At 46.5% G+C, this 24,545-nt stretch overlaps 1 protein-coding gene across 2 annotated transcripts in view; it reads left to right on the top strand.

Moving 5' to 3' along the window:
• LOC146857653 (synaptotagmin-9-like) overlaps positions 1-24,545 on the top strand; it is an 827,160-nt gene that overhangs the window by 762,133 nt on the left and 40,482 nt on the right. For both annotated transcript variants that reach the window (XM_085648229.1, XM_085648228.1), the window contains exon 6: positions 18,142-18,271. In XM_085648229.1, the coding sequence (XP_085504355.1) occupies positions 18,142-18,271 (130 nt within the window). The remainder of the gene's footprint in view (positions 1-18,141; positions 18,272-24,545) is intronic.

Raw genomic sequence — 24,545 nt, 5'->3', positions numbered from 1 at the left:
GAAATGACACGGCGAAGGCAGATGGCCCGCTCGAGGCTCATCTTGCCGTGCCGGTCTATTGTTTCAGCCATGCATACATTAGACACGAGGTCTCTGATCCCGTTATCAAGTTTCCTTTATTACTCCTAACACTCTTCTCTAATCTGTTGTGCATCCTTGTCCTTTCTTTGCATCTGTTTTCGTCCCTTCTCCTAATGTGTTTACGGTCAGGATGGAATGTGTTTTATTGCAGAGAAGATATGTTTTTACAGTTGGGAACTGGCAATACTGTTGTAATTATGTTCCGGCCTCCTGAAACATGAACGCGACTCTTTGAAGTTTATTGTGGGAGCTGAGTTGTAATCTTTGTTCACCATACTGTGCTATGGGAAAAACGTGTATAAAAGGAGCGATCCACTTTTGCAATTTGAAGCAGTCTCCGAGAACCTACACGTTGTGTACTTCTTGTGACTTCTGTATCCCTGCAGTAAATAAACGCTGATCTCTGACGTCGCTGGAAGTGTCCCGTGTCTCTGTGTTTCGTACGCCAGAACAGGTAACCCACGAAGGTTTCAGGTGTTGTTCCCTGGCACCGCTGGGTCTTAGAATAACCCAGTCCTTCAGTTGGCGCCCAACGTGGAGCGACATCAACGGTACCGGTCCAAAGCCCGACGATCGTGAGAAACTTCGTGTGAAATCTCCGAGGGAAGGTGCACCCCGCTTCATCGATCCAGTTGTCGAAATAAGTGGCCCGACGTCTTTTCCCGCGAAGATCCCCGCCTCCTGACGGCTGCGACGGACTGATGCCCTGACTGTCGACCTGTTTTGGCGCCTGGCGTAGTCCTTTGTACGGCGAGACGATAGACGGGCCTTCCTGGTGACGCCATTGTTCTCTCAGTTAAGTATTTGTGGGTCGCTCCCAGTGTTCCTTTGTTGTTTGCATAGTACCATAGCATTTGTGGTTCTTAGTTGTTGGGTTTTATTTGACGATTGCAATTGCCAAAAACCGAGGGTCTTGCATTTTTTTTTTGCGAGGATATCATAAATTCGATAGCCCTTGAAGTTTGTAAACTCGGTTAGTGTGCACGATGCCTGGCCGTAGTACTTTGTTTGGGTTTCTCAAATGTTGCAGAATGGATTCCCGGCTGGAGGATTCATGTCCGATACCTCCGGTCGGAACTCCAATTTACGAGCTCTATAGTCGCCATGGTGTGGGTCCTATCGTGTATAATGAATATTGGGTCCGCTACACTAAAAATGATGGTGTTCTTAGTTGGCCATCTCATGGTAGTTTCGAAACTGCCGTTTTAGATAATTTGGAAGCTAAACTGTTTAAAAAGAAGGCTAGGCCGGCCATGTTTGATTCCTTCCGGTTATGGCGGAAAGAGGCCAAGCAGAAAGAAATCAAACAGAGTAAGAAAAATAAAAAAGAAGGCGTTATTACGGTGATGCGAAATGCTGAACAGTATCAGCGAGACAAAGATGAGAAAGAGCAGGAAGTTAGTGCTCGACTTCATCATATGGCGGTGGATAAAGGTTATCCGGTGCTACCGTCTAATGTCGATAAGACGGGAGAAGAAGCGATAGAGGATTCGCTATTGTCTTATCTGTTGAAATCACCACCTCCCTATGCTCCCGATGCTGTGGGTCCTGTGATTCTACCTCTTCCTCAACCTGCTGTTTTGGCGGCTGCTGGTCAGCCCGCCGTTCCTCCCGCTCTCCCGAATCCCCTTGTGCCGCAGATCGTTCATCCTCTTTTACCGGCTTCTCTTCCTACTGCGCCTTTCCAAGTCCCTCCTCAGTCTGTCGTTCCCGCTACTCCTGGTGCCGCGCCTACTTCTACTGCCTCCACCCCTACTGTTGCTGCGCCTGCATCTTCTTCCTCTTCTCCTTCTGTTCGTAGTCGTCTCCTGACTGCTGTTGCTACTCTTTATTCTCCGCTTTTTGGGCCAATACTCGGCTCGACTCTTTCAGATGTCGCTCAGAGGCGCAGCCAGCTTCCTGATGGTAGGGAACGTGAATCGCTGGTAAAAATGGCACGTAAATGGATTCGTAATCCTGTTAATTACACTTCACGTGTAGTGTTTGAAACATTATCTCAGTTTAATGCGCCCACTCAACGATTCGTGTTTGAGGAATTGTGTAAATCGTTGAAGGAGGAGTGGGATTATGATGTGGTAGATAATGTACCGTCTGAGGTTTTTGAGCTCCAGCATCAGTTCACAACTGGTGTGATCGTAGGTGACAAGGTTCGAGAAGCTCTAGAACGCTTGTTATCATTTCGATGTACAGTGCAACCTCGAGCATTGTTTAAGGAAGAGACTGCAGAGTGGATGGCAAAACCTGGTCAATATCCTATGCGGGAAGTTCCCCCAGTATGGATGCCAGGTGATCCTAATGCTAACCCTGCTGTCCCAGGCCATTTTCAGAGAGTGTGGATACACCTCCCTTGGAAACGATCGGAGGTCTTACAGGTGAAGCAAACTTTGCCTGATCCCCGTAAAAATCCTGCAGGTTATTATAAGGAGCTGTCCCAATTGGTGGATGCTACTGTTATGAACCTTGCTGATATTGACATGTTGTTTGGCAATGTAGTGCCTCAGCCGATTTGGGCGAAAATTCGTCACGAGAATCACGCGGCCGAGTTAGGCGGTGACTGGGCTGCCCTTACGGCGGCAGACGCTCAGCAAGTCGGTGGGGCTAAGCCTGAACAGCTTATTGTGGATTTGCCCCAGAGGATAATTACCCTTATGAAAACGCTTATGCCAGCGATGCGCGTCAATTGGGACAAGTTGTCCGCGTGCAAGCAAAAGAGGGATGAAAGCGTTTCCGATTTCTTTACGAGATTCGACGAAGCATTTGTTGATCATAGTGGCCAGGACATGGGTTCAGAGGGTGGTCAGCGGCTGTTTGTTGATAAGTTTGTATCGAACTTGTTGCCCGAACTTAGCAATAAGTTGAAAAATTCTGAGAGTTCGTGGGCTGTTTCTACCACTGCTCAAATATTGGCTACGGCCCAATATTACGAAAATAGGGAAAAGGAGGAAAGTGAGCGTGCAGATAAGAAAACGAAGGATCTTAAAACTAAGGTCTTATTGCAGCAAGCGTATCCTCCGCGCTCGAATTTCAGTGATTCGCAACAGCCAAATTGATCGCAATTACAGTTTTCCAGATCGCAGACACGAAATGACTCTCCCGCACCTCGTTTTGTGTTGGGATATAATCAATGTGCATATTGTCGAGGGGAGGGCCATTTAAAGTTTAATTGTCCGGTTCTCCGTGATAGGAACAATGGTGTGTCAGCTCGAGGAGGTCGTGGTAGTCCTCAACAAGCTTCACGTGGTAGAGGTCGTGGAGTTACTCAGAATCAGGCAGAGCGTTTTGCCACTTCCTCAGACTCGCAGAATTGTTTTGATCGACGCGAACCATCGTCCGGTAGATCTGCACAGTATCATGTGGATGACTGTTACGTTGAGCGTGATGTTGATACGGACGGTATCTACTAGGACAGCCATAGACAAAGGAAGGGAGAAGTATCAGTTCCGGTTGATCAGAGAGGGCCTTATGTTGCAGTAGCCACATTGGGCGTCGTTGAGCCTTTTCTGTTGGACACTGGTGCAGCAAAAAGTTCTATTATGCATTCGAAACTCCCTGGCGCGCCTTTGTCTGGCTTAACGAATGTTTCTGTTGGATTCTCTGGCGCCCCTGTTAGCAATCCAGTTTCTAGCCCCTTGCCCCTTACGATTGGGTCTCATGAGTTAGAAGCTCCTTTGATTTTGACTACTGGTTGTGGTGAGAATCTTTTGGGCTTGGATTTGTTGAAGAGGTTACATGCGACTTTGTACTGCTCTCCTACGGGCGTGGAGCTTACATTGGGTGAGAATGTGATTTCCCCTATGTATCTATCGATCGATAAGCTCCCACCGGAATTGAGTTCTCTTCCGGTTTCTTTGTGGGCGACAGGTCCTAATGATGTGGGCCTGCTGGATATACCACCTTATGTTGTCCAATTGAAAGTTGATGCGCGCTTACCACGCATACCCCAGTATCGTATTTCCCTTGATGGTGAACGGGCACTATTAGCGATCATTTATGATCTGATCGATAAAGATGTTATAGAGGAGACACGAGGTAACGTGTGTAATAGTCCCGTGTTGCCTATTCTGAAACGAACTGATCCGTCCAAGCCTCCCGTGTACCGTCTAGTTATTGACTTACGGGAAGTAAATAAAATTGTTGTCCCGCAGTTTCCTGTGGTTCCAGACATTACAGCTTTACTGACTCTGATTCCAGCCTCTGCATCATGGTTCTCGGTAATCGATCTGAAGAATGCGTTCTTCAGCATTCCGATTGCTGAGGAAAGTCGTGATTTGTTCGGATTTTCATTAGGCGGTCGCAGTTTCCGGTTCAAACGCGCACCTCAAGGCTACTGTGAGAGCCCATCGATCTACAGCCAAGCTCTTAAGAGTCAACTAGATGCATTTGTGCTGCCGACTGGTGCGGCTTTGATTCAGTACGTCGACGATCTGTTGGTAGCTGCAGACACTGAACAAGTTTGCAAGACTGCTACTGTGTCACTGTTACAGCATCTCTGTGACTTACACCACAAAGTGTCACCTTCTAAATTACAATATTGTTGTCAAGAAGTTACCTACTTAGGTCACTTATTGTCAAAGGCGGGAAGAAGGTTGACCCCTGAAAGAATCGCAGCAATTGCTCGAATGACTGTGCCGATGACTCAGAGAGATGTGCGTGCCTTTTTAGGTATCACGTCATATTGTAGACAGTGGATTCCAAATTTTTCACTGTTAGCGAAGCCATTGATAGCTCTCACGTGCAAGGACGTTTCGACTCCTTTGCCATGGACGGAGGAATGTCAGAAATGTTTTTCTGAACTACTTGATGCATTGTGTTCGGCTCCCGTGTTAGGTACTCCTGATTACAGCAAGCCATTCACATTATACGTTCACGAGAGGGAAGGTTGTGCGTTGAGTGTTTTAACGCAACAATTTGGTGGCAAGCAGCGCCCGTGTGCATATTTTTCTTCGACCTTAGACCCGGTAGCTAGAGCGTTGCCAAGTTGCTTGAGGGCGACAGCGGCAGCAGCGGCGTCTATTCGGCAGTCCGCAGGTCTTGTTATGGATAATATGCTCATGGTGATGGTTCCGCATGCAGTTGATACTCTTTTGAATTGGACAAAGACTCAACATCTGACGAGTGCAAGGTTGTCTGGGTACGAGCTGACCCTTTTGGCAAGTCACATACAGATCAAACGTTGTAATGTACTGAATCCGGCGACATTGTTGCCGATTAATATGGAATCAGATGATGTGCCGCCACATGATTGTTATTTACAAACTGAGGAAGAAACAAAAGGTCGTGTGGACCTGAAAAACACTCCCTTGACAGATCCCGATGGTACTTTGTATGTGGATGGCTCGTGCTTTAAGTTACCGAATGGCGATGTGACGACTGCATATGCTGTAGTGACGTTGAGCACGGTTGTGGAAACTGCGAGATTGAATCAGAATTCAGCACAAGCGGCAGAATTGATTGCATTGACAAGAGCGTGTGTTTTGTCTAAAGGGAAGCGAGTGAATGTGTTTACCGACAGTCAGTACGCATTCGGTGTTGCGCATAATTTTGGAAGACTGTGGAGAGAAAGAGGATTTATGACATCGCATGGTACGAAGATTCAGCATGGGCAGCTCGTGAATGACCTTTTGGATGCACTTACATTGCCTAAACAAGTGGCGATCGTTAAATGTAGTGCACATCGGAAAGTGACGGATGATGTTGGTCGTGGTAATGCGTTTGCGGATGAGATTGCTAAGGAAACGGCTAAGGATCTTGCGACCCGAATGTATGTCACGAGTTCAGTGAGGTGGCCGACGGAGACTGGGAGGGGTTGGGGTGCCTCTGCCTGGGTATGCACGGGCAGGCAGGCACTGTTGTCTTGTGCAGGTGGGTGTGTACTGTGCCAGTCATGTATCTGGACTCTGTTTCAGCTGGCGGCTCTGACTCAGATGTGTGACTTTGTGAACTGTGATACATACCTGCACTTGGTTGGAGACACACCAGTGGCAGCAGGTGAGCAGTGTGGGCTGGGTGCGCAGGGGCGGCACTGTCTCTCTCTCTCCCCCTCTCTTCTTCTCTCTCTCCCCCTCTCTTCTTCTCTCTCTCTCTCTCTCTCTCCCCCTCTCTTCTTCTCTCTCTCCCCCTCCCCCTTTCTTCTTCTCTCTCTCCCCCTCTCTTCATCTCTCTCTCCCCTCACTTCTTCTCTCTCTCTCCCTCTCTTCTTCTCTCTCTCTCTCCCCCTCTTCTTCTCTCTCCCTCTCCCCCTCTCTTCTTCTCTCTCTCCTCTTCTTCTCTCTCTCCCCCTCTCTTCTTCTCTCTCTCTCTCTCCTTCTCTTCCACTCTCTCCCCTTTGCTCTCTCTCTGTCCTTCGATGTGCGGAGGACACACTTTCTCATCATGATTTTTGTCTTGCAGGCTGGGACCTACGGATTGTCCCGAGGCGAGCGGCCATGTGTCTTCATTTCATTTCAGTGTTCATTTTAATAAAGTTTCATTTGTTGCTTTGAAAGTGAATGTGTGCTGCTCTTTTCTGTGTCGACACATGCATGTCACCAGTCGTGATTGTGCAACGTCAGGCAGATTATTTTGTGCATGTTTGGGTGTAGCTGATGTGGCTTGTCTTTGGTCGGGGTGCCATGGAGGGGTGGTCCTGGGGGTGGTGTCGGTGGGTGTTGTGGCCCTCTTGGGTGTTCGGCTGCATGATGGATGGCTCCATGGCTTCTGTTGCCCTTCGGGTGTGGCCCTGGGCTGGTCTCCCTTTAGTGGTGCAGGCTGCCGTCCGACTTTACACCAGGTCAGAGCAGGTGTAGATTTCCTGGTGCTAATGCACCTTATCGCCTTTTTTGTGTTTTTATCATCGATGTGGCTGGTCGTTGAGAATGTTGTGGTGTGATGTTGTCGCGGATTTTGGCACAGGAACGCCCACTCTGCATCTCATTAGCGATAATTGTGCGGGTCCTCTGTGGCAATGTTTTTTGCGGCTGCTATCGCGGGTATACTGGAGCTGTGGGCTGTTAACACCAGCTTGTGAATGGGGCAATGGATTTATCACAACTTTGACTGCGATAAAGTGCCGTTGACTCGACGATAGTTTCTTATGAATGTGCCCCAATACTTTTAGTTAAAGTTATTTCCACGTGTTTAATGATTGTTCTATTATATGCACAATATACCTAAATATATCAGTGGCACCTTGATCTAATGATAAAGATAAGTATCCTTCACACTCAGCAAAAGTGTGAGAATTCTTTAACAGATTAAAAATGAACTTTTGATGGGATACCTAGTTGTTTGTTTGTTGTTGTGATTGTAGCATTTTATTTTATTAACATTCTGGTGAAAACAATTTCCCTATGCTAATGTTTAAATTATCGTTCGATTTTTTTCTTACGGAGATGTCCCCTCCCCATCCCACTTGCCAACAGCTGTGAAACACCAAAAAGGCATCAGCCATCAAAGGAGGAAAGGAAGCCCATATCTATTCATAAATATTGTATTTTCCTGTTTGCGGAAATAAAAATAGCAATATTTTCCTTTGTATCTTTGTTCTCTATGCACATTTGAACACAGTTATTCCTGTTCTCCTATGATGTCATTATGTCATTTCCTGTTTCAAAATCATCCAGGAAATAGAACACATCCTCAATAGATAGGAAAACTACCTACAGATAGGTTAACTAGGCACATAAGTCACCCTGACAATGTGCCTTAGGCTCAATCCATCAAATACCTCCTTTCTCCTCTGATACCCTTAACCTACCAGATTGTGCATTCCTCTCTCTCCATTCCTATATCTGTGGATGCAGAGCCCTTATCTGACTTGCCTTATCTGGACACACTCTCTTTTTCAGAGAGTGCCTTATCTCCTGACAATAATGTAGCTATCTCCATTAATGCCCTTGCTAAACCTCTTAAGCTATTGCTATTCCAGAAATCTCCTACTCCTATCCTTATTTCATTGTTACTCCCTCATTACATTCTCTACCCTGGGTGTGGACATCCTCTCACCTTTTCCTTCCGCTTGAACCTCCACACCCACCTCTTTCTCCAACCCTTGACCTGTTTTCCCTGCTTCTTCCTTCTCCTTACTCCCTTTGTCATCATTCTGTCAATATTCTCAGTTATCCCTCTCCCTTCTTAATTTTTCTTCTGTTAGTCTCCACTCAAGCCTCTGCTTCAGCTTCTCTTGAATTCATTTATTCATATTTTACAACTCTATTTCCACTTCATCGTGCAAATATAGGTTCCCTCACCTTTCTTCATCTGCTAGGATGAATTAAGCAGATCACTTTACCCTTCTTCCTCTCTCCTGTGTAAGTGATTCTACTCTGCCTGTCCCCAACTACAATTGAATCCTAAATGTGAACTCTACACTCAACTCTCTATCCAATGTCTTCATAACCTTGCTTAAAAAGATGAAAACATTAATTGGGAATTTACTTTCTTTCCCTAAATTTGTTTATAAAAATAAATTTAAGACCACATTATAGAATGACAATTTCTTTGAGTTTTTCACACTGAATATAATGTGATCCACCCAACAAGTCAGTGGTAAACAACAAATTGAGATTGCGGAAACCATTGATGGCAAGCACCTGCAGTTTACGACTTTGATGAAAACATGGTTCATCGAAACTACTCAACCCAGCATAAATGTCATTATTTAGTCACATTACTCTATTATCTATATCAAATGAGATGGGAAAATTGGTGGAAGAATAGATTTAATTTAAATTGAAACTATTTTATTTTGACAAAGGATGTCAGGATCCCTATGTATATTTGAGTGCCTTATCAGAGAACTTGATTGCTCTGCCACTAAATCAACAAGACATAATATAATTCATGTTTGCTGGGGGGCGGCAACTCCTAAGGTTAACACTGCATCCATCTTATCACTTCTAAACTCATTATATCCAACAACATTCAAATATTTGTATGACTTTTTAACCCTAACAGTACTTTTTTCTTCCTCTTCTCATCATTCCTGCACAAGAAAGAGTTGATCCAAAACCTACAAAGAACAATGAGGTCATACAGTATCTCATCATTTACGACTGCTTGCTAGATTTTATCCTAAATCAACTGGCCTGGTTATTTACAAAAGCATTATTCCTTACCAGGTCCAGCTAAGTCTCAATAATTTAGTGGATGATTGACCTCTTTTACTAATAATTGAACTATTGCTTAATAGGTCAAGTTAGGCTTAAAACATTTAAACCTGAGCTCAACCCTTGATAGCTGTAGCACAGTGCAGACAGACATACCTTAGGAGAAATGTTTAAAGCATTTATCAGTATCAAAACAGTAAACAATTTGAAAACACAACACAATAAAAATAAACTCTAATTTTCTAAAAATAGAGACATTTTACTGAGCAAATGGAGATCAAAACTGCAAAAGATGGATGTAAGAAACCAGAGATATGATTTTTTAAGGTTTTAGGTGTTTATAGTGCCAAAAAGTGCAAAATGCCAACCACATGTATCTGGTTGCACTCGACCAAGTCAAAGTAAAAAGTTAAGACGAACTGTGATGGAGCCCAGTTCAGATACAGGGACCAGGCTCGGTCTGGCAGAAAGTTTTACTTTCTGACTTGTCTCTAGAATGGAAGTTATAGATCCTCCTTCGGGCAAGGCAGCAGCTGTGGCATGAGACTAGACAGCCATTGCACAAAGTCCTGGCTAAGCCATTAAATTGAGATGAGAAAGCTCAGAGGGGCAGAAATTCTAATTTTGCCATGAAGGAAGGTCCCTTGCTGAACGGATACGTTTGGAACTTTAGCCCAGTCAAGATTTCTTCCTCCTGACTTAATACCATTGTTGAAAGTCAGGATCCTTTCAGCCAGGCAAACCAGCAGATTGAGTCAGACCGGCAGTACAGCAGCTCTGTGTCAATCTGGTGGTAGCCTCTGGTTCATTTGGCTAAAATCCTTCAAAAAGTTTCTAAAACCCAGCTTTTAGGGTAAGACAGGAAGAATACTCCCTGATACTTATCGGGCCCCAGAACACTAGGGACACCCCTTGGGGATCAGGATTCACTTCAGGAGATGCCAACAGCTGGCTCCAGTGCATATCCAGTTAGAATTGGTCATCTTGGCTCTTCAGGATGGTGATTTTCTTGCAGCTTTTGTGTCCCTGTAGCTTAACGGTAGGCAAGTCAAGTAGCCCGTGGAGTCCACTCTTCTGTCCTTGGTTCAAGTGAGAGCAGGTATATCCCTTGGGGTTTGTATTCACAGTTTATAGCAGGTGCAGTTCTCTTTCTTAAGTCCAAAGGGTTCAGCAGCTGCAGTCCTTCTTCTATGTTGCTCAGGACTAGCAGTGTTCTGACGAAGTCACTCCGGGGTGCCACTTTTATGCCTTGCATTATCTTATGGGTGGGGAGAAATCCCTGTCTAATAGGGAAGACGTTCCCTGGGGCATGCCTACCAAATTTGACATCATTTACTGGGGGATTAGCCCTAAACAATTCCACAGTGCCCTGCTCTGCCAAAATCTGACATGGCAGAATTGTTTTTCCCTGGTCATAGCTCTGGGCTTAACACTGAGGTGTGTCTAGGGAAATGAAGACCTTTCCCTACAAACCAGTTCTGAAACAGGTTTTCCCCCCACTAGGATTGTTGCAACTGTGGCCTATGGCAGAGGTAGACCTAGGTATGAGTTACATCCTACTCTGAACGGGGATGCCCCTTTGAAGCTTGAGCAGTTGGTGTAAACATCCCCCAGGTCATCCTGTCTGGAGGAGATACCATCTCCTCTCAGCCAAGGCCCTTTTGTTCCCTTTCCTGGGAGTCAGTCACACTTCCAGTAGGTTGCCAGATGACAACTGGAGAATACTGTGGAAAGGGCAATATATGCAAAAAAATGCCAACATTATAAAAGTGGAATGTTCAAAATAGTACTCAAAATACAACTTTCTGTGCCTTCCGGAGCCCTCCCGCCCTCGGGCCACGCCCCCCCGCCGCTGCTCGCAGCTCCCGCATCCCCGTCTTCCTGTTGCTTCGTTCGGTCCTTGTGCTGTATTTTAATTGTGTTGTACCTCTTTTGCTGTGCCAGTACTGTTGCCCCCCCCTGTGCTGCTGTCCCCTGCACCCACCCACCCCGCTCCCCGCTTCCCGCCGCCGGGAGTGTGGACACGCCCCCTTCCTCCCCGCTCCCGCCTCCCAGCTGCTCCTCCCTCCCTGCACTTGGCCATAAATGGCGACCGTGCAGCGCAGGTGAGTGTGACCTATTCTTAGGACACCCCCGCGCCGCACGGCCACCAGCTGTCGCGTGTGCCCCCCACCTGCCTGCCGCTGCCCTCAGCCTTCCTGAGCCTTCCGGAGCCCTCCCGCCCTCGGGCCACGCCCCCCCGCCGCCGCTCGCAGCTCCCGCATCCCCGTCTTCCTGTTGCTTCGTTCGGTCCTTGTGCTGTATTTTAATTGTATTGTACCTCTTTTGCTGTGCCAGTACTGTTGCCCCCCCCTGTGCTGCTGTCCCCTGCACCCACCCACCACGCTCCCCGCTTCCCGCTTCCCGCCGCCGGGAGTGTGGACACGCCCCCTTCCTCCCCGCTCCCGCCTCCCAGCTGCTCCTCCCTCCCTGCACTTCGCCATAAATGGCGACCGTGCGCACGCGCAGCGTTGACGTGCAGCGGGCGCGCCGATTGAGCGCCGAAGGTGCGCCAAAGGTAAGCCCGTCTGCGCCCGTCCGCGGCCGGACTGCGCCTAGCGCCAGGACCCCTGGCCCCCGCAGACCCCAACCCACCCGCCGGACGTACGACACCGCCACCCTCAACGCACTTAACGCCGGCCGATTCCCGGGATGCTTCCAAGCCACCCCGAAACACACCCACGGACCCTTCTGCTGCCACTCCTGCAAATTCACCTGCTTCCGGACCTGCACCACTCCAGCACCAACCAAGACTAAGACGAGCAACAGCAGCAGCCACCTGAAATGCATCCTGCTCAACACCCGCTCCATCCACAGACACGCCATCGAGCTCTGGAACCTGCTCGACACAACCTCACCAGACGTCGCCTTCCTCACGGAAACCTGGATGAATGCCTCTTCAGCACCCGCCATCGCCATCCCAGACGGCTACAAGATCATCCGGAGGGACCGCGTCAACCAGACTGGAGGAGGCATCGCCATCGTCCACAGGAACACCATCTGCATCACAACCAACACCGATGACACCCTCGCACCCGCCGAGCACCACATCAACCCCAAGACCACCCTCAGAGGCACCCTCATCTACAGACCCCCGGGACCACGTACACAATTCAGCGAAGACATCGCCGACTTCATCAGCCCGCACGCCCTCCCCTCCGCTGACTACATCCTCCTCGGGGACCTCAACTTCCACCTGGAGAACAACAACGACCGCAACACCACCACCCTGCTGGTCAACCTCGCAAACCTGGCACTCAAGCAGCTGGTCACCACCCCCACCCACTACGCCGGACACACACTCGACCCCGTCTTTTCATCTAGCAAGGACGTCGCCTTCAGCCACGCCACCGGACTCCACTGGACGGACCACAGCTGCGTCCACTTCAGCTTCAGAAGGACCATGGTCCACCACCACCAGCAACAGGCTGCACGCAGAAGCTGGAACAAGATCACAGCCGAACAGCTCGCGACCTCCCTGAGCATGAACCCTCCCACCAGCGCAACGAACCCAAGCCAGGCGGCCATCAACCTCGCGAAGTGGATCAGCAACTGCGCAGACGACCTCGCCCCTCTGAAGACCCCGCCTAGCAGACCCGCTAGCAAGAAAGCCCCATGGTTCACCAACGAACTCAAGAGCTCCAAGAAGAACTGCCGAGCCCTCGAGAGAACATGGCGCAGAGACCCAACACCGGACAACATGACTGCCCTCAAGCTCGCCACCCGAAAACACCACCAACTCATCCACACCACCAAGAAAACCGCATTCAAGGAACGACTGGACAACAACGCACACAACAGCAAGGAACTCTTCACCATCGTCAAAGAGCTCTCCAACCCCAACGCCGGAAACAACGACATCACCCCTTCGCAAGACCTCTGCAACTCCCTCGCCTCCTACTTCCACAACAAGATCGCTGATATACACAACAGCTTCAGCACTCAACAGATGCACGCCACGACCGAAACACCGCCCCCCACCACCACCCTCCGTGCCTGCACCCCGATCAGCACCAATGACACCGCCCGCACAATGAACTCCATCCACTCCGGATCCCCTACCGACCCCTGCCCTCACCACGTCTTCAACAAGGCCGACGCTGTCATCGCACCCCACCTGCAGGACATCATCAACTCCTCCTTCAACACCGCCACCTTCCCGGAGAGCTGGAAGCACGCCGAACTCACAGCTCTACTAAAGAAGCCATCAGCCGACCCCTCCGACCTCAAGAACTACCGCCCCATCTCTCTGCTCCCGTTTCCTGCAAAGGTCATCGAGAAGACCGTCAACAAACAGCTGGCCACCTTCCTCGAGACCAACGGTTCCCTCGACCTCTCGCAGTCTGGCTTCCGGGCCAACCACAGCACCGAGACCGCCCTGATCGCAGCCACCGATGACATCCGAGCACTGCTTGACAACGGAGAAACAGCAGCCCTCATCCTCCTAGACCTCTTCGCGGCCTTCGACACTGTCTGCCACTGTACACTAGTGCAGCGTCTCAGCAACGTCGGAATACAGGGAAAGGCATTGGAGTGGATCACCTCCTTCCTCGCAGGAAGGACACAGAGAGTACGCCTCCCCCCGTTCAGATCTGAAGCCACCGAAGTCATCTGTGGTGTTCCTCAAGGCTCCTCGCTCAGTCCTACCCTCTTCAACATCTACATGAGCCCTCTCGCAGACATCGCACGCCAGCACAACCTCAACATCATCTCCTACGCCGACGACACCCAGCTGATTCTCTCCCTCACCAACGACCCCGCCACCGCCAGAGCCAACCTTCACGAAGGGATGCAAGAGGTAGCCGAATGGATGAGGAACAGCCGCCTGAAACTGAACTCGGACAAGACAGAAGTCCTCATCCTGGGATCCTCACCCTCCGCCTGGGACGACTCGTGGTGGCCCCCCGCCCTAGGCAGCGCACCCAAACCAACAGACCACGCACGCAACCTGGGCTTCATCCTGGACTCCTCCCTCTCCATGACCAGACAAGTCAATGCCGTCTCCTCGTCGTGCTTCAACATCCTGCACATGCTACGTAAGATCTTCCGGTGGATCCCCACCGAGACCAGGAAGACGGTCACCCAGGCCCTCGTCACCAGCCGTCTGGACTACGGCAACGCCCTCTATGCCGGAACCACCGCCAAACTCCAGAAGAGACTCCAGCGGATCCAGAACGCCTCAGCACGACTCATCCTGGACATCCCCCGTCGCGGCCACATCTCCGGACACCTGAGAGACCTGCACTGGCTCCCGGTCAACAAGAGGATCAACTTCCGACTCCTCACCCACGCACACAAAGCCCTACACAACCAAGGCCCAGGATACCTCAACAGCCGCCTCAACTTCTACACACCCAATCGCCAGCTTCGATCGACCGGCCACGCCCTTGCCGCCGTCCCCCGCATCCGAAGAGCCACCACAGGGGGACGGTCCTTCTCCTACCTCACCGCCAAGACATGGAACTCCCTCCCGACCTACCTCCGCCTGACCCAGGACCACCTCGCCTTCAGGAAGCAGCTCAAGACCTGGCTGTTCGAGCAGTAGCGGACCCCCCCTCCCCCAGCGCCTTGAGACCCTCTGGGTGAGTAGTGCGCTATATAAATGCTTGATTGATTGATTGATTATGTCATGTTGAATCTTCTGTATTAAATCTCAGATTGACTAAGCCAAAAATGGTCCCTTGAAATGGTGAAATTTGATTATTTTGCCCACTTCTTTAATAACAAGCTCAAAATGATTTTTCACTTCATCTTCAAACTCAAACCTTTGTAAGAATGTTGCTGGACTATTGCTGGCTTACTTAACACTCACAGTTCCTGTTTTGGAGCTGACAGTATTACTGAAATTAGCATCTTTCAAATCGTTGGTGATAATCTGTGCCTTTTGAAAAATACTACAGCGTTTCTGCTATTAGTACTTGGTTTCTCAGCAGCTTTTGCCACCATCAACCATGATTTACACTTTGAAAGATGACATTGCTATTCAAGGAAGGGTACTGGATTTGTTCATATCTGATCTAGCTAATCACTCACAATGTATCTAATCTAATTAGTTATTTTTTAATCCTGTTCCTCTACCACAAGGAGATTTCCAAGGACCTTTCCTAGCTCCTGCACTCTCACTGGGTGGCATCATCAAAGAGTCTGGAATATCTTAGCACTATTATGCTGATGTCACCAAGTTCTGTTTGAAGTTTTGCTGTCCTGATAACATTTCTTTGCTTGCTTAAATCTTGATAGCTTCGGCTCAGATTCAACTAAAATTTGAGTTGTTTCTTATTTTGTTTCATTCTTCCTCCACCTCATTTTAAAACTGGAGGTACTGATATCTTTGACTGCAATCTGACCATTATTAAGCTCCACAAGATTTGGATTCAGTCTTTAAAGTCAAGTTGCTTCAAACAAACACACCAGCAACATGGATAGAAATGCTGAGCATGAGCTCAGCTTATTCTGCGGGGGGAGGTTCAAACTTTTTATTGAACTGGATCCCACCGAAGTAGTCTAAGCATTGGTATTCAACAGATTATGCTACTGTTTTGCCACTCTTGCCCCTTTTAAAGCCACTCTCCATGCTGCAGCACATTTGGTTATTTAATCTGATCATTGTGTTTACATTCCCTCTCTACCACTGACTCCCTATGGAAGGCATAGCTACCAATAAAATTGTGCATAAACGTTTATGCTTCAGTCACTCCTGTCAGAAAGTGGGTTATAAATTTGGGAAAGGGGTGCGCTTACCAACTTACTAAGCATGTTCTAGATAGGTCTTAACACATTTCTCCATGAAGATCGTTTGAATCCTGGTGCCTGTGGCAAAAGAAGCCAGGAATTTCCCAGAGAAATGTGTGTTCAGTTTAAGCAGTGACAGCAATATGTAAGTCAATTTCTACAACCCAATAAACGTCTGAAAGCAATTTAAGACAATAGAGAAAACAAAAAGACACCAAAACAATAAAACTTAGATAACGGGAACTGAAACATCAATGTTTAAGGCTTTAAGGCATGAAGTGTCAATGTCAGTATCTAGTTCATAATTGACCAGGATCTAGGGTCAATGGATCAGAGGCCAGGTAAGCCAAAGTTGTTACACTGGTCAAAATGTTTCCTTTGTGACTAAGTATACATTTTGGAGCTCAGATTCTTTCAGTAGGGCGAGGTCCAAAGCAGAATCAGAAGAGAGTCCCTCAATGTTTGGTATGTCATCATCGAGCTCCCACTAAAGCCGTTGGCTTTGATGGCAAATGCTGCAAGTAGGACATGTCAGAATTTGGTAGCATCCAGTGTTGCTTCGCCATTGGGATAGATTTGCAGCCGTGCTCTGTTCCAATTATTTACCTATGTTCATTTTGGCTCTCAAAATCCATCAGCAGGGCATGGCTCAAGGTGGTAATGAGACAGGGTGACCTGCCTGGCTGCCATTACCATGAGGTCCACCAGGACCAGTTTTCAGTGTAGCAAAAAGATCAGAGTAGGACGATTCAGGTTTTTTTGTGATGCTGTTGGTAATAGTATTGCATTTGAAATGGTAGTGGGAATAGTATGGACGATGGTGGTGATAGTTGAAATGGTGGTGGCAGTTGTGTTTATTGTAATGATAGTAGTGATGTGTGTCCTGGTAAAGACTGCAGTAGTGCTTGTGATGGTGGTAGTGGTAATGGTGTTAAGGTTAATGTTAATAGTGCCAATGTAATTGTAGTGGTGATAATGGTGTGGTAATTAGGGTGGTGGTAGTAATGAAGGTGGTAGAGGTAATCGTGCTGGTGGTAATGGTGGTAGTAATGGTAGGTAGTTATAGTTGTGGTGCAGCTGGTAATGTTCATTATGATGATAATAGGGATGGTGGTAATGGCAATAGTATTCATGGTTTTTGCTGCAATAATGGTGGTAAGGAGTAGAAGATGTGTTGGTAGAGGTAGTAGTGGTAATGACGGTGTGATAATTATAATAGGGTATTGGTAATGGCAACAGTGATGGCGGTAGTAAGGGAGTGATGGGTGTGACCTTAATGGTGTTGGTGTTGGTGATAATGTTAGTAGTAGTAATTGTTGTATTAGTGGTGGTAATAGTAGTGCTTGTATTGGTGGGGGTGGTAGTGATAATTGTGGTTGAAGTAATATAATAATGGTGTTGGTGGTGATAATGGCACTCCAGCAAGGCTAAGCTAAAGCCTTTTATTATATATAATATTACTCAGCGGCAGCTCTTCCGCCATGGCGGAGGAGCGTCGCCCCAATGGCTCAGAGCCACCAGCTGAAAAATAAAACAATATTTCGCTATTGTTTTATTTTTTAGCTTCTGGCTCTGAGCCAGTTCATGTAGGTAGGGGTGTGGCCGGGCCATGGGAGGGGGGAGGAGGAGTGCTGTGCACTAGTAAGTGCCCTTGTCTGTTTGGCCGGCCGTCCCAGGCTGGCCAAACAGACATGCGCACTTAGGTTTCTGTAACCCAGCTGTATTCTACAGTCGGGTTAGAGAAAGGCACAGCCTCCCAGTTCCTGAGCGGGGCGTAAAATCAGCCCGCTCAGGCCAATCCCCACTCTGCTCTCATAGCATTAGAGCAGCGTATGGATTGGATGGGGAGGATGCTGTCCCAAGGACTGCCGGGAGCAGCAGAACAGAGGATCACCTGCTGCCCGTGCCCTGCTGGCCCACCACTCCATAGTGGCAGTAGCCACGACTGGTATTATTAAGAATAATATGTATACTTTTAGAGATTACAATAGGCTGGTGAAACAGCTAGATCTATTTCTATACTAGTCCGAAACGATGATGCACACTGGCACATAGTAACGGTTTTGAAATGGTTTATATTTCTGTTTGATACCATATCATATTTAATGATGCACGAATACTATTGAACTAAATGTAATGTTTGATTTATTTTTTATTTTTTTATCAAAGGTATTAATCACACTATTTTGCAACATTTTTACAGTGTAGGTCACAATGAAATAATTGGCGTATGCCAAGTTGGCAACGGTGCAGAAAGCCTAGGCCGAGAGCACTGGAGTGAAATGCTGTCATACCCTCGGAAGCCCATAGCTCACTGGCACCCACTTATAGAGGTATGTTTTATTGCATTCAGTTTTTATCATGCACTCTAATCTGTACTGTCCATCAAAGCTCTCGACTGGGAGATGCAAAATAATAATGATACTACGTAATAAACCTGTTTAAGATATTGTAAAGTTTCTTTTTGCTTTGTTCAAATGTCAAGAACATAACAGATAACATTGTTCGTCATAAAGTTATATAAAACTTCCATAAGTAGTTGCCCGGTCAAAAAACGCATGCAAGAAAGGCAGTGGCCTATCTCTTAATTGTTCCTTACTAGGTGTAAGGATTCCCTGATTCCCCCTGCCGCCCTCTGTCTGATCCTATGTGCTCAGACTTTTAACAGAACCATAAGCATGTGTCAATCTAGGAAAGCAACAAATAAGCTATCCCTTCTGATAGTACCATATTTTCCAGTTAGGATCTTGCGGACTCAAATGATCCCCGGTCTAAAGCCTGCCTGGTTTGTGGGGATCATTTATTATGGGGGGGGAGGGCGTGTTTTGAGTGTGCTGAAAATCCACTTGCTGGAACATCAACAAGAGTAAAAGTCCAGCATCGCCTCTATTTTTTATGCACAGGCATTATAACAACTGCAAACCACCCGAGCCTGCTGCATTTCAAGCTTTCATGTATTTTACATTCAGTAAACTAGAGGAGTGTTTAGTAAGCCTGGGCAAAGCACTACGCTACGCTCGCGTAGTTTGTGAAGTTTGCGCTACTTCGCACTACGCGAATTGCACGTAGCACAGTGCAAACAAGCGTAGCGTAGCGCAGTGCAGCGGTAATTTTGTGCTTGCTCGCGGTCCTCAACGTCAAGTTGGCGACCGTGAGCAAGCAAAATGACATCCCGGCGAGACTTTTTCCTTGTTCGCGATCAGCAACATCAAGTTGCCGATCGCGAGCGTGGAAAATAAACCTCCCGGCGAGATTCTCGACGCGGGGAGGTCAGGTTTCTCATTGCGAGTGGTCGCGTATGCTCGCAACTGCTCGCGATGAGAAACTACCAGTCAGCGTTGAGAAAGCTGCAGCTCGAGTAAAAATCTACTCGAGCGGCAGAAAACTACAGCTCGCACTGTGCAAGATGCCGTTTTCAATGATTGCACAGTGCCGGATGCTTGTCCGCACTGTGCAATCATTAAAAACAGCATCTTGCACAGTGCGAACAGCGTACTATGCAGTTCGCGAAGTGCTACGCGTAGCTCGCGTAGTGCGAAGTGCACTTTGTGTAGCTACTCGTAGCGCTACTTCGCGAACTACGCCCAGGGTTCGTGTTTAGTCCAATATGTGGTGCAGTCAGTGTCACACTAACACCCGAATAATAACAACAATAATAATAGGCATGCACTTATGTTAGGAACACACCATTAGTGCATCAAAAATGGATGTAGGCCTCATACAGCAATACAAATTCACAAAACATTGGACGTGCTCTTCCCATACTTACCTTATTGCCTAATACGATTTCATGGGTGACATGTGAGGGGATAATTTGTTAAAATGCATCAACGTCTTCAGTTTTTTGCAGGACAAGTATAGGATGTGGTGCGCAGTGTATAAGTCATATATTCAATTAGGAAAACATTTTGTTTTAACAACATTGTTCTGCCATTTTCTATAATGTGCTGACTTCATTGCCTACATTAAAACACAGAGGTGGGAAACTAAGCATATGTCACCAATGCGCTTGAGTACCTTAAAGACAGACACGAATATGACTTAATGCACGAGTCTCAAGGGAGTATTGAAGCAGTACCACTCTTTGCATATGTCTATCTTTAATTTGCGCCATTAATACTTTACATTGATACATCCCTTTGAGAGAGCCTGCTTAAAGTTATCCGATTTTTCCAGAAAGATTCAAGACCAATTCCTTCTAAAGTAAAAAGTGTAGCAACGTCTTGGGAAATGTGATTTTTCATATGATCTTCCCGATGATTTACTTTTATAAAATTCAAATTAATGACATTTTTTTACTCTGCCCTGGGAACCCACTAAATAGTTCCCAGTGTAGCTGCTCAGCCCCTAAACACGGTGGAAACTTGCTAACCTCCATTGGCATATATAACTTAAGTAAGGCCACAGTAACTTGGGGCATATTATCAAGGACGGCGTTAAAATTATCGCCGCTTTGTCTGCAGAAAACTGCCGCTAAAGCGGCGATAATGGCAGTAGCGGTCCGTGGAGGGAGTTCCGTGGGGCGGTGAGGCAGGGCGGGGGAAATGTAAACACCGGAATATGGATGAACGGAGGTAAGTACACATTTAAATAAATAAAACGAATTTCTTTGCGCACACTGCATCGCAAAATGCGATGCAGCGCGCGCAACGAAATTCGTTTTATTTATTTAAATGTGTACTTACCTCCGTTCATCCATATTCCGGTGTTTACATTTCCCCACCCTGCCCCTCCCCCGCCCCGCCCCCCCGCCCCACGGAACTCCCTCCACGGACCGATACTGGATAATGGGCTTGATAATATGCCGCAGAGAATTCCCATAGAAGCCCATGTTCACACCAGAACATCTAGGGCTTCTATTGGAATTCTCAAGGGCATATTATCAAGCCCATTATCGCCGCTTTAGCAGCAGTTTTCTGCCGCTAAAGCGGCGATAATATTAACGCCGTTTGTTGATAATATGCCCCTTGTTGGTGCCGGAACCGCACCCAGGACATAAAGTTAAATGCTACCTGTAAGATATGTGTTGATTTACACCACCCCAACGAGTAACTTTACATATTCTTTCGTATAAATTCAGGTATGTCAATGCAGTCCCGAACTGCTCTGAGCAGGTTTATAGCATACATGTCAAAGGAACTAACACCGTGACATCCCAAAAGCCTACCTTCGACTTTAGTTAGATCATTTATGTAATTTATCGAGTCCTAATTACAAGTTGCATGGTACTGGGGCAATGTTTCCACATTGTAAAATTGCATGTAATTTTAATTTTTGTGCAGTAAAATCACCTCAGTACTGTACAATTTTGAGTAAAACCACGTAAAAATGGGAATTACTATAAAGAACTGATCTTTCTGGCTGTAAAACCAATTGGAATCCCCAATAATTCCATTTAGTTTTATTGCATACATTTACCTCTGAGCAGGTAGTAAAAGTATTCAGAGCTAATGTATGTGTTTGGATTGTGGGTGGTCGGTGGTTGGGTCGGGATAGTTGTGGGGGTTAGGAGTCAGAAGTGGATGTTTTTCTTCTGCTTCCTCGAAAAATGATGGCATGAGACTTGGCTGCTTCTGCAAAAAGAAGTGACACGAAAAAAACACAACTTTCCTATTTTCTCAGAAGATTCCCTATAGAGGGCTTTCCCTTCACATTGTTATTCTCACTCTGCAACAAGCAATCACAGTGCTCCAAAATCCTTAATTTGTCCTTGTCAGCTGAAGCAAATGATCTAGCTATCACTGACACAATTGGGACAAAGATTGGAGGGTTCAGCATTTTTCCAGAAAACTCCGTGGAGCTCAATGATTGGGGAATGATAACTTTTTAGCTGAGTACACCTCTGAAGATGGGTGAAAGCCTTTAATATGTTCATCCTTTTCTGTTCTCCCAGGGAGTTATTATTACTTACAAGGCCCCAGGTTGGAATATACCACTAAGGTGTCGGATTCTACAATACTATCTCTTATTGTACGTTTACAAATTCCTAATTGGGAGGGGGTCCAATGAGAGCAAACTTGTAGCTGTGTCTGCCTGGCGAAGGACTAAGGTCTTGGATCCTGCTTCTTCCTTGTATCAAAATTGTGTGGGTACACTAAAGAATCAAACACAGCTGACATCATGTAGACTCAAAGAAAGAAAAATCAAGACAAGTGCATCTTTGAACAAAAACTAGCAGACCAGTTTGCTATGGATGCTCTAGCTGGAAAAAGTGGTTAAGCATGCCCACAACTGGTGCAACCTACTCCCCTGGAAGCTGCCTTTAGCAGCCTCAGAGCTTTAGGGCTGACCATGAGAAAGGTATTCAGCACATTAAAAAATTGGAAATCTTTCCTGGTGGAAGCCCTATGTCAGCAGTTTTCCTGTCGATCTGCAATGCCTTTAGAAGCTAACTGGAAGGACAATAAACATTTGGGTGTACAATTCTGTAATGTAATTTCTAGCAATTTGGCTTTGTGAGGCACAACAGTGCTGGCACATGCTTTTAGTAACCAACAGCTGCCCAACATCCATCAAATGCTAAATGTTTTTTATTTTCATCTACTATCATAGCTCTTTTCTAACTAACATCCTGAAAAATGTGTTTTTTTCATTCAGATGTAGGTTTTATAGAATTCAGTGGATTATGTTGGTGTCTTTTTTAAACATTTGTAATTGTAAGGGCTGCTGTTCCTTTCCTTTGGTGTATTTTGAACAATAAAGATAACGGATTAGATCACAGCAACACCCCACAATTTATTTTCAGGGTGAATAGAATTAAAAGATGTTTAATTCTGAATCAAACATGAGAATTTGTGTAGAAGTATTTTGTTTTAGCCAGGATGGTATAAGATGCTACTACCTAGGCCATTCTCATAAGCCACACTACTTTAGATCCCTGGTCTATCATACTTTAGGCTACAGAGAGATCAAAGCTGAATGTTGCCATATGATCATTTCCTACTTAGTCGAGAAAGTTTCATCTAAAGTCAGTTGTTTCCATTTCTTTAGAGGGATTGAGGTAATGCTGCTTGGTATGTAGGAGATTGTGGGAATTAGTAACCTTACATTATAGTATCTTGGAAAGTACAGCAAGTTCTAAATGAGCTGGCAATTGGTAATATCTTTCGTGTTCACACTTTTTTTTTTTAAAGAAAAGTGATACACATTCCAGTGAGTTGGGAAAACTAACCTTTTAAAATTATCTGGTCAGTGAGAAGAGAAATTCTTTAAGGCAGTAGTCTATTGGCCTGATCTTATTTATGCCTTGGTTGAATTCGGACCAGATCAGTAGGTAGTAGGGAGACGGTGAAAAGTAAAATATTGGTTAGCTAGAGGACTGAGGAGGAGGGATTCAAAACGTTCGGAGATCATAGTGGTATCCCAGACGTTTGATAAATGTAAACCATGCTTCATGGAGGGTTTTGTCATGAGTCTCTATTATGTAGAGCCAGTCCTCATCCTCAAATTACACTCACAATCTCACGTCCACCATCAGAAAGTACTTGGTCAGCATAAAGTTGGGACCAGAGAAGATTCTTCTGTGGTTGTTCCACCACACAAGGTATTGTAGGATATCATTAGTGTCAAGGACGTAAAGTCTCCTCTCCAAAATAGATTGGAGGCTGTGGGTTAGTTGCGTGGAGCACATGGGCTGGAGGAGGGGCAGATTGAATTTTTGTGCTGTAAGTCATCCAGACAGTGTATCCCCTGGTTTAGCCAATAGGACCACTCTATTTCAGCATCTACCACCCTTATCTGTGCATTCCTGTGCATGTGGGTATTGTAAAGCCACTGAACTTTGGCAAGGAAGGGGTGCCCAATCCTATGATCTCCATGACTCGAAACAGTGCCATTCCACCTGATCAAATGGCATTTTTGGTGTCCAAGTAGATGAGAACGTTTTCATCAGCGTTGTCCTTAACTTGCCACAATCAGTGAGACAGGATCTTAAGGTGGTTCTTGAAGAATGGCCCAGGCTCAAAACACACTTGAGAAAGATTAGTAAGTGTAGGGATGTATAACTTCAACCTGTTAGACAGTAATGGGTCTATAACTGCCCCATGAAAGGGTCTCTGTCTGGTGTAAGTACCAAAGAAATACGAGTCCCTTGAAAATCTAGGACTGAGATCTGCAGGCCAGCAATTTCTCTAAAAAGATTTGACAGGGCGGTGAGTATCGAAGGTTTCGTGATTTTATATAATTCTATCGGGAACCCGTCTTCCCCGGATGCCTTAAGTGTTATCATCCCATCAATGGCCTGTGCAATTCCATCTAAAGTGATGCCTCCAATCAGTGCTGTTGAATGTTCGGGCAGGAGTTTCAGCAGTTTGAGGCAGTCAAGAAATGCATGCATTGCTGTCTGTGTATTTGACACTTCCAAAGTATATAATGGCTCACAGTAATACGTAAACTTGTGTAGAATTTCAGGGGGTTTAGTCAGGAGGGTGCCATGTGTGACAGAATGGCATAGACAGTCCACCGATATTCCGTCCATTTCAGTTGAGCTGTCAGTAGCCAGCCAGTATTCTCCCCATGCTCCTAGTGGCATTGTTTAAGGAGGAAGAGGGCAGTTTCCATCTGTGATGTATGGATCTCAATAACAGAGGATTTGTCTGAAGTTAAGTC

This window comes from Triturus cristatus, chromosome 3_2 (genome assembly GCF_964204655.1).
Source record: "Triturus cristatus chromosome 3_2, aTriCri1.1, whole genome shotgun sequence".
Lineage (NCBI taxonomy): Eukaryota > Metazoa > Chordata > Amphibia > Caudata > Salamandridae > Triturus > Triturus cristatus.
This window is presented reverse-complemented; position numbering and strand designations above follow the sequence as displayed.